We start from the raw sequence: 10605 nt of genomic DNA on the forward strand, positions 1-10605 counted from the left end.
CTTTGAAAATATTGCATGTTCCGTTTAGATTTTTGGTCAGTGTAAGATGAAATCGTCCACCCTATTACAAATTAAATATGTTTCTAAAAAACAGGTGAACCCTGTTACTTTATTTATTTCAAACATTTTGAATGTTATATCGTTTTTGTGCGTCTTTGAGCGATGTTCTATCGATTCTCATGGTCATTTAATGTTTTTGAGCTTTATTTTGTATTTCAGGATACTGAGATGGAAGAGGTTTAGTTTGTATTTCAGGATACTGAGATGGAAGAGATTTAGTTTGTATTTCAGGATACTGAGATGGAAGAGCTTTAGTTTGTATTTCAGGATACTGAGATGGAATGAGCTTTAATTTGTATTTCAGGATACTGAGATGGAATGAGCTTTAATTTGTATTTCAGCATACTGAGATGGAAGAGCTTTAGTTTGTATTTCAGGATACTGAGATGGAAGAGCTTTAGTTTGTATTTCAGGATACTGAGATGGAAGAGCTTTTTGGTTTGTATTTCAGGATACTGAGATGGAATGAGCTTTATTTTGTATTTCAGGATACTGAGATGGAATTACTTTTTGGTTTGTATTTCAGGATACTGAGATGGAATGAGCTTTGGTTTGTATTTCAGGATACTGAGATGGAATGAGCTTTAATTTGTATTTCAGGATACTGAGATGGAATGAGCTTTAATTTGTATTTCAGGATACTAAGATGGAATGAGCTTTAGTTTGTATTTCAGGATACTGAGATGGAAGAGCTTTAGTTTGTATTTCAGGATACTGAGATGGAAGAGCTTTTTGGTTTGTATTTCAGGATACTGAGATGGAAGAGCTTTAGTTTGTATTTCAGGATACTGAGATGTAATTACTTTTTGGTTTGTACTTCAGGATACTGAGATGGAAGAGCTTCAGTTTGTATTTCAGGATACTGAGATGTAATTACTTTTTGGTTTGTATTTCAGGATACTGAGATGTAATTACTTTTTGGTTTGTATTTCAGGATACTGAGATGGAATGAGCTTTAATTTGTATTTCAGGATACTGAGATGGAATGAGCTTTAATTTGTATTTCAGGATACTAAGATGGAATGAGCTTTAGTTTGTATTTCAGGATACTGAGATGGAATGAGCTTTAGTTTGTATTTCAGGATACTGTATTCCCTCCCACACCTTTCTCTGTGATTGAAAAAGCTACAAACAACCTTCTAGAGTTACAAAATACTTCATTGGAGAGGTTTTTCACAGTGAGATGTATCCTGGTGACCTTTTTGTCACCTTTGTCAGCTCCCAAACCCGACTCTGTTATTGAAAACGGAACAAAATACTGACTTGGCCAGAGAGGTTTCCCACTAACTTCATGGAACAAAAGGCTTTGTCTTCCCATTGTTAACCAATGCTCTGTAGTATCGGGGTGTACTCTGAGGTGTAGTATCAGAGTGTACTCGCTGGTGTAGTATCAGAGTGTACTCGATGGTGTAGTATCAGAGTGTACTCGCTGGTGTAGTATCAGAGTGTACTCGCTGGTGTAGTATCAGAGTGTACTCGCTGGTGTAGTATCAGAGTGTACTCGCTGGTGTAGTATCAGAGTGTACTCGCTGGTGTAGTATCAGAGTGTACTTGCTGGTGTAGTATCAGAGTGTACTCGCTGGTGTAGTATCAGAGTGTACTCTGAGGTGTAGTATCAGAGTGTACTCTGAGGTGTAGTGTCAGGGTGTACTCTGGGGTGTAGTATCAGGGTGTACTCTGCGGTGTAGAATCAGGGTGTACTCTGAGGTGTAGTATCAGGGTGTACTCTGGGGTGTAGTATCAGGGTGTACTCTGGGGTGTAGTATCAGGGTGTACTCTGGGGTGTAGTATCAGGGTGTACTCTGGGCTGTGGTATCAGGGTGTACTCTGGGCTGTGGTATCAGGGTGTACTCTGCGGTGTAGTATCAGGGTGTACTCTGGGGTGTAGTATCAGGGTGTACTCTGGGCTGTAGTATCAGGGTGTACTCTGGGGTGTAGTATCAGGGTGTACTCTGCGGTGTAGTATCAGGGTGTACTCTGGGGTGTAGTATCAGGGTGTACTCTGGGGTGTAGTATCAGGGTGTACTCTGGGGTGTAGTATCAGAGTGTACTCTGAGGGGTAGTATCAGGGTGTACTCAGAGAGAGGTGTAGTATCAGGGTGTACTCTGGGGTGTAGTGTCAGGGTGTACTCTGGACTGTAGTATCAGGGTGTACTCTGGACTGTAGTATCAGGGTGTACTCTGGGGTGTAGTATCAGGGTGTACTCTGGACTGTAGTATCAGGGTGTACTCTGGGGTGTAGTATCAGGGCGTACTCTGGGGTGTAGTATCAGGGTGTAGTATTAGAGTGTACTCTCGGGTGTAGTATCAGGGTGTACTCTGGGGTGTAGTATCAGGGTGTAGTATTAGAGTGTACTCTGAGGTGTAGTATCAGGGTGTAGTATTAGAGTGTACTCTGAGGTGTAGTATCAGGGTGTAGTATTAGAGTGTACTCTGGGGTGTAGTATCAGGGTGTAGTATTAGAGTGTACTCTGAGGTGTAGTATCAGGGTGTAGTATTAGAGTGTACTCTGAGGTGTAGTATCGGGGTGTAGTATTAGAGTGTACTCTGAGGTGTAGTATCAGGGTGTAGTATTAGAGTGTACTCTGAGGTGTAGTATCAGGGTGTAGTATTAGAGTGTACTCTGAGGTGTAGTATCAGAGTGTAGTATTAGAGTGTACTCTGAGGTGTAGTATCAGGGTGTAGTATTAGGGTGTACTCTGAGGTGTAGTATCAGGGTGTACTCTGAGGTGTAGTATCAGGGTGTAGTATTAGAGTGTACTCTGAGGTGTAGTATCAGAGTGTAGTATTAGAGTGTACTCTGAGGTGTAGTATCAGAGTGTAGTATTAGAGTGTACTCTGAGGTGTAGTATCAGGGTGTAGTATTAGGGTGTACTCTAAGGTGTAGTATCAAGGTGTAGTATCAGGGTGTACTCTGAGGTGTAGTATTAGAGTGTACTCTGAGGTGTAGTATCAGGGTGTAGTATTAGAGTGTACTCTGAGGTGTAGTATTAGAGTGTACTCTGAGGTGTAGTATCAGGGTGTAGTATTAGAGTGTACTCTGAGGTGTAGTATCAGAGTGTACTCTGGGGTCTTCGTTCATAGCTGGACTCATCTGTGTGTTATTCTCTTCTCTCTCTTCTAATCTCTGTTTTGATTTCAAAGTGCAATGTCAGTTTCCCTGTGAATGGCTACATGAGTGACTAGTTGATTCGTGTAATGTGTGTGCTTGCTGAGTGTGAATTGTGTTTCCCTATAGGGTCGTCTGTTGAATCTGAGCTGTTCCACAGTCCCCACGTTTGTTCTGTCCATCACAGCTACTACTCAGGTGAGGCATCTAGTTTATTTAGATGACAGTTGTGTCAAAAACACACAGAAAAACTATTTATTTTCTATTCCTAAAAATATTCATTTAGGTTTTTTTATGTATTTGTTCTTGCTTGTTGTATAAACTAAGACAATAGTCAGTACCAATAATATCTAAGCACCCCTAAATTGAATGTGAAAATACTGAGGTGTTTTTTTTATTAGTCATACTTGTTGCTTTAGAGGTTTGCTGAAGACAAGACTTGAGTTAGGATATCTCCTGCTCCCCTGTTGTTCTGCTGTTACCTGAGCTTTGTGGGAATGGGATGTTGGCAGCGTTGAGACTCTGTGGTGGTCTGTGTCTCTGCAGGCCTTGGCTTTGATTGAGCTGTTCAATGCTCCTGAGGGACGCTACAAACAGGACGTCTATCTGCTGCCTAAGAAAATGGGTAAGACCTGGGCCCATCCGTAATGGCACCCCATTCCCTTTATAGTGAATTACTTTGGACCAGGCCATAGGGCTCTGGTCAAAATTAGTGCACTATGTAAGGAATAGGGTGCCATTTGAAGAGCAGACCATTTATCTGCATACATACAAGTAGTCTCTCTGACTGAGCCTTATTGATGAAAATCTTAATGAATTCATGTGATAAATGTGTACCGCATAGGTTTCAATGGGTTTGTTGTATGTGGCTCGACGTCGCCACCTAGTGTTTTTTACCGCAACACTGCATTTTCCAAACAAGTATGTGTGGGTTATAAGTAGTGAACTACAAAAGAGGCGTCCTCTTCACATTCCACCTGTGTCTTCCATCCAGATGAGTACGTGGCCAGCTTGCACATGCCCAACTTTGATGCCCACCTTACAGAGCTGTCTGACGAGCAGGCCAAATACATGGGCCTGAACAAGAATGGACCCTTCAAACCCAACTACTACAGGTACTGAGACATTCTACTTGTTCTTTCTCTACCTGATTGTCTCCCTATTAAAACATTTAAGTGAACCTTGTCCGAACCAGAACTGTCCATATCTCCTGTTACAGGACATCTGGTCAAAAGGGCCTTGAGATCCATTAGGTCCCATTTTTAGAGTCTTTGGTATGACTCAACTGGGGATCAACTCTGCGATAGGGTTGGAGTGAGGACCACTATCAAAAGTCAATCTAAACAATTAGCCTAAGCTACAAACAAAGGAATATAAAACAAATCTAAAAGTGAAATAAGAAATTCTAAATGCAAAAGGTCAAGAATCAAGTCAGCAAGAAAAAAAAAGTAAAAATAATAAGTATTCTCTCCTCAAACATTTGAGGTAATATTACCGGTTGCCACGGTAATTACTCTGATGAGGTTGTCTGTATTTGAGTGAGTGTGGTGATGGGTGTTGGGGAAAACAGTCAAGTAGGATGTTCTGGGGTTTGGGTTTTAGATGTGGGTTAGTAAGTGGTACTAACTAGTTCTGGAAAAGGGAAAGTAATCATACACTCAAGGGACAGCAACAAAAATAAATCATATGGCATGGTACTGTATTACACGGATATTACACTGAGGGAAAAAAGTATTTGATCCCCTGCTGATTTTGTACGTTTGCCCACTGACAAAGAAATGATCAGTCTATAATTTTAATGGTAGGTTTATTTGAACAGTGAGAGACAGAATAACAACAAAAAAATCCAGAAAAACACATGTCAAAAATGTTATAAATTGATTTGCATTTTAATGAGGGAAATAAGTATTTGACCCCCTCTCAATCAGAAAGATTTCTGGCTCCAAGGTGTCTTTTATACAGGTAACGAGCTGAGATTAGGAGCACACTCTTAAAGGGAGTGCTCCTAATCTCAGTTTGTTACCTGTGAGTGCTGAGCATTGAAAATGGGTCGTGGGTGGGTATTCCAGCATGACAATGACCCAAAACACACGGCCAAGGCAACAAAGGAGTGGCTCAAGAAGAAGCACATTAAGGTCCTGGAGTGGCCTAGCCAGTCTCCAGACCTTAATCCCATAGAAAATCTGTGGAGGGAGCTGAAGGTTCGAGTTGCCAAACGTCAGCCTCGAAACCTTAATGATTTGGAGAAGATCTGCAAAGAGGAGTGGGACAAAATCCCTCCTGAGATGTGTGCAAATCTGGTGGCCAACTACAAGAAACGTCTGACCTCTGTGATTGCCAACAAGGGTTTTGCCACCAAGTACTAAGTCATGTTTTGCAGAGGGTTCAAATACTTATATCCCTCATTAAAATGCAAATCAATTTATAACATTTTTTTACATGCGTTTTTTTCTGGATTTTTGTTGTTGTTATTCTGTCTCTCACTGTTCAAATAAACCTACCATTAAAATTATAGACTGATCATTTCTTTGTCAGTGGGCAAACATAGAAAATCAGCAGGGGATCAAATACTTTTTTCCCTCACTGTATGTACGTAGACAAATTCAATCAAACTGTAGTCACATGATTGTTTTTTAATTAAATCATATCTACTGTCTATGTCTCCAAGGTATTGATGGGAATGGACAACGCGGCAACATCTGGAATAAGTGAATATAATATCTCTATTTTATTTCATAAGTTATTACAAAAGGGAAGAATAATCATTATTTTGCTTTTGCTTTTGCTGAATGTAAATGTTATTATTAACATTGTCATGCATAATAATATTGATTATAATATCTAACTTGCCTGTCAGGTACATGAATCTAACCATGCATATCAAACAGCAGAGACCAAGGACTTGTCCCAAATGGCACGCTATATCATTTGTAGTGCACTACTTTTGACCAGCGCCTATGGGTAGTAGTGCACTACATAGGGAATAGGGTGCAATTTGGGACTTAGGCTAAGAGAGAAACCATAAAAAAATGTTAGTCATATATTTTAGTCTGCTGGCTATGCTTTAATCTCTTGAAGTATCAATTTAGTCACAATCACAATGTTTATTAATGTCATTATGTCACTGTTACTGTGTATACACACACACACACACACACACTGACATTTTAAATGAAGTACATTCCATGAGCCAGAATTGGGTTTGTGATCCTAACTGGGCTGTTTTAATGTCTGGTGAAGCATTGAAGAAGCTACATGTCATTAAGCTAAGAGTCAATGTGTCTTCACAGCCACTTGCTATCAGATCATCTCAACGTTAAGTTAATTCGTGGCTATTTCTTATGTTTGAAATTCTTCTCGATTTTAGGGATTTGAAAGCACAGTTTGTCCTAGTTGATCTGTATATTATCTCATAGAAACTGTTCTGTTGAATTTGAAGTCGTATGTTGACAGACATGCCTTGTGGTGATTTCTGCTTATGTTGATCATCTAAATAATTTCTACTTGTGATTGTTGTAACTGGATGTATGCTATAGCAGCAATAAGCTCATCCTATAATTAATAAACAGAAATATACGTTTATAATTAGTTTGTAGAATTTGTGTGTGTGTGTGTGTGTGTGCGCGCATTGGCAATTTTAGCATGTAAATCTTGTTGAGCAAAAAAATTATAATAAGTGGGATGCATGCCACTATACAACACAACTTTTGACCAGTAGTGTATATATATTTTATTTTATTTATTTTTGCTAAAAAATGTGGGGCTCAAAACAGGTGGTGCTCTGCCACTGTGCGTGTCAGAGAGAAGCGCCCATTTCCAGTGTTACATTCTTTTCATTCTTCCAGCTAGGCCCCGAGGCCCACGTCTAAAATGACTTTTCACGTTCATAAATGCTCTTTCGCGCACTTTCTCGAACCTGTTGCCTATTGCCTTTTCAAAACAGTCCAGCATGTTAGCTCTCCGCCCCTGTGTTCAGAGTTACTGGTGTGGTGTCGGGTTGCCTCCCGCTCTAGAATATTCACAGGCTTTCCCGAGCGTCGCAACGGCTGCAGTAACTAATATTAGCGGCTGTATCACAGACGTGTCACAGAAGAAGTGTGATCATTCTAGAAAGCTGTTTTTATGTATATAAGCCATGGATCTCTCTCAGTTGAGGTATATCTTTTTGGAATAACCACACGACTCAAGAGCAAAGACCCGACCAGGCGGGAGGAAACCACTCAGGACTCAAAACGAGGTCCATCAATATATCAAGAGAAGAACCAAGCTGTCTACCGTTGTAAGTTATAATGTTGACGCTGACAGGCATTTCGTAGACACCTTAGATGGATTGGTTATTGATTCTTCTGACTATGAACAAGAAGAGAAAAAACATGATATTACCAAAACCGTTAAAAAAAAAGTATAATCTAATGTAAATAAGCAGTTATTTACATTAGTTCAATTGTAGATATGTAGACTATATCCATGTCCAATATTAGACTATACACCTCTAGACATCTGAGTGAATCATATCTTAAAGTATAAACGTCATAATAATAATAATAATAATAACAGTAGGACCTTTAATAAAATACAGAAAATATTCAATCATGATAATAAAATGTTGTTGTTCTTAATCTTACTCATGCAGGAAACCAAAAAATCAATAATTATTAACCAAGATGTCTTCAGCAAAGGGAGTATCCATTGGCATTGACCTGGGCACCACCTACTCCTGTGTGGGGGTGTTCCAGCATGGCAAGGTGGAGATCATCGCCAACGACCAGGGAAACAGAACAACACCCAGCTACGTGGCCTTCACCGACACAGAGAGACTCATTGGAGACGCAGCAAAGAACCAGGTAGGTCCCACTTTGGAAAGTCTGTCTGTCTGTCTGTCTGTCTAATCTTGTAGATTAATGTATTTTGTTTTCCCAAAATAAAATTATATTTTAATTAATTTCAATGCAGGTGGCCATGAACCCCACTAACACTGTGTTCGACGCCAAACGCCTGATTGGCAGGAAGTTCGACGACCAGATTGTTAAGTCAGACATGAAGCTGTGGCCCTTCAAGGTGATTTGAAGTTTATTTTTTTTCCGTTTTGAAAAATACAAGCTCAAATGTATTACAACCAAGTGCTCATTCTTCTACAAATTGTAAGAGAAAAATCACAAACAAATACAAAAACACGTACAGTGTACATAGATACAGGATTACATACGGGGTTACATAGATACAGGATTACATACATACATACGGGGTTACATAGATACAGGATTACATACATACATACGGGGTTACATAGATACAGGGTTGTCGGCTCGGGGATTCGATCTTGCAACCTTTCGGTTACTAGTCCAACACTAACCACTAGGCTACCTGCTGCCCCAGGTTACATACATACATACATACATACATACAAGGTTACATACATATGGGGTTACATACATAAAGGTTACATACATACATAAAGGTTACATACATACAGGGTTACATACATACAGGGTACATACACTAAAAGACATGAAAAGCTTGAGTATATCAATAGACTTCATGACCTTGTTGTTCTCACTCTTCTAGGTGATCAGCGATGGTGGAAAGCCCAGAGTCCAGGTGGAGTACAAGGGAGAGACCAAGGCCTTCTACCCCGAAGAGATCTCCTCAATGGTCCTCGTCAAGATGAAGGAGATTGCTGAGGCCTACCTGGGCCAGAAGGTTTCCAATGCAGTCATCACAGTCCCAGCCTACTTCAACGACTCCCAGAGGCAGGCTACTAAAGACGCTGGGGTGATCTCTGGACTGAACGTCCTGAGGATCATCAATGAGCCCACGGCGGCGGCTATCGCCTATGGCCTGGACAAAGGCAAGAAAGGGGAGCGCAACGTTCTCATCTTTGATCTCGGCGGAGGCACCTTTGACGTCTCCATCCTGACCATCGAGGACGGGATATTCGAGGTGAAAGCAACAGCTGGGGACACACATCTGGGAGGGGAGGACTTTGACAACCGCCTGGTCAACCACTTTGTGGAGGAGTTCAAGAGGAAGAACAAGAAGGACATCAGCCAGAACAAGAGGGCAGTGAGAAGGCTGAGAACAGCCTGTGAGAGGGCCAAGAGAACTCTCTCCTCCAGCTCCCAGGCCAGCATTGAGATCGACTCCCTCTTCGAAGGCATGGACTTCTACACCTCCATCACCAGGGCTCGCTTTGAAGAACTCAACTCGGAGCTCTTTAGGGGAACCCTGGACCCGGTCGAGAAGGCCCTGAATGACGCTAAGATGGACAAGGCTCAGGTCCACGAGATAGTCCTGGTCGGTGGCTCCACTCGAATCCCTAAGATTCAGAAGCTCCTGCAGGACTTCTTTAATGGAAGGGAACTCAACAAGAGCATCAACCCGGATGAAGCGGTGGCTTACGGCGCTGCTGTCCAAGCGGCCATCTTGATGGGCGACACCTCTAAGAATGTCCAGGACCTTCTCCTCCTTGACGTGGCTCCTTTGTCCCTGGGCATCGAGACGGCTGGAGGGGTCATGACCGCCCTGATCAAACGTAACACCACCATCCCCACCAAGCAGACACAGATCTTCACCACCTACGCTGACAACCAGCCAGGTGTGCTCATCCAGGTGTACGAGGGAGAGAGAGCCATGACCAAGGACAATAATCTGCTGGGAAAGTTTGAGCTCACGGGTATCCCTCCCGCTCCGAGAGGAATTCCACAGGTCGAGGTGACCTTCGACATTGATGCTAACGGCATCCTGAACGTGTCGGCGGTGGATAAAAGTACAGGCAAGGAGAACAAGATCACCATCACCAACGACAAGGGGCGACTCAGTAAAGAAGACATAGAGAGGATGGTGCAGGATGCAGACAAATACAAAGCTGAGGATGATGCCCAGAGGGAGAAGATCGCAGCCAAGAACGGTTTGGAGTCCTACACGTTCAACATGAAGAGTACTGTAGAAGACCCAAACCTGGCAGGGAAGATCAGCGAGGATGACAAGAAGAAGGTTGTTGAGAAGTGCAACCAAACTATCTCCTGGTTGGAGAACAACCAGATGGCTGAGAAAGAGGAGTTTGAGTACCAACAGAAGGAGCTGGAGAGAGTGTGTAAGCCAATCGTATCCAAGCTCTACCAGGGGGCGGGAGGGGCTCCTCCAATGGGGAGTTGTGGCAGCCAGGCTGGGGGCGGTGCTAGCTCTCAGGGCCCTACCATTGAAGAGGTGGACTAAATAATCAATCAGTAAATCAATTGCCGATCAATCACTAAAGAGGCCTCATAAGCTAATGGTGCTTCGAATATAAGTACTGTATGTCAGCTAGCTCAGCTTTCATAGCACTATATATGTACATAGATTTGCTGTCACTACAAGTGCACTTTATTTTTTGTGTCAAAACTTCAACCCTAAACTGTTTGCAGAAATTCATTAAATGGTGATTACGTGCATCAGAA

The 10605-nt window shown here is 42.0% G+C and overlaps 2 protein-coding genes across 4 annotated transcripts in view; both read left to right on the forward strand.

Annotated features, from left to right (window-relative positions):
• Window positions 1-6751, forward strand: part of LOC106566385 (S-adenosylhomocysteine hydrolase-like protein 1) — a 66836-nt gene extending 60085 nt beyond the window's left edge. For 2 of the 3 annotated variants that reach the window (XM_045692884.1, XM_045692886.1), the window contains exons 13-16: window positions 3299-3367; window positions 3716-3794; window positions 4164-4284; window positions 5838-6751. In XM_045692884.1, the coding sequence (XP_045548840.1) occupies window positions 3299-3367; window positions 3716-3794; window positions 4164-4284; window positions 5838-5844 (276 nt within the window). In that variant the 3' untranslated portion in view covers window positions 5845-6751. Of the gene's footprint in view, window positions 1-3298; window positions 3368-3715; window positions 3795-4163; window positions 4292-5837 lie in introns of those variants that run through there. The other variant, XM_045692885.1, reaches the window with a different exon arrangement.
• A 174-nt stretch (window positions 6752-6925) lies between these two features.
• On the forward strand, window positions 6926-10605 carry hspa1b (heat shock protein family A (Hsp70) member 1B). Its single transcript, XM_014134360.2, has 4 exons — window positions 6926-7448; window positions 7803-8013; window positions 8123-8227; window positions 8735-10605. The coding sequence occupies exons 2-4, from the start codon at window positions 7834-7836 to the stop codon at window positions 10382-10384; spliced, it is 1935 nt and encodes a 644-aa protein (XP_013989835.2). The 5' UTR covers window positions 6926-7448; window positions 7803-7833; the 3' UTR covers window positions 10385-10605.

The sequence above is a fragment of the Salmo salar genome, chromosome ssa13 (assembly GCF_905237065.1).
Source record: "Salmo salar chromosome ssa13, Ssal_v3.1, whole genome shotgun sequence".
Taxonomy (NCBI): Eukaryota; Metazoa; Chordata; class Actinopteri; order Salmoniformes; family Salmonidae; genus Salmo; species Salmo salar.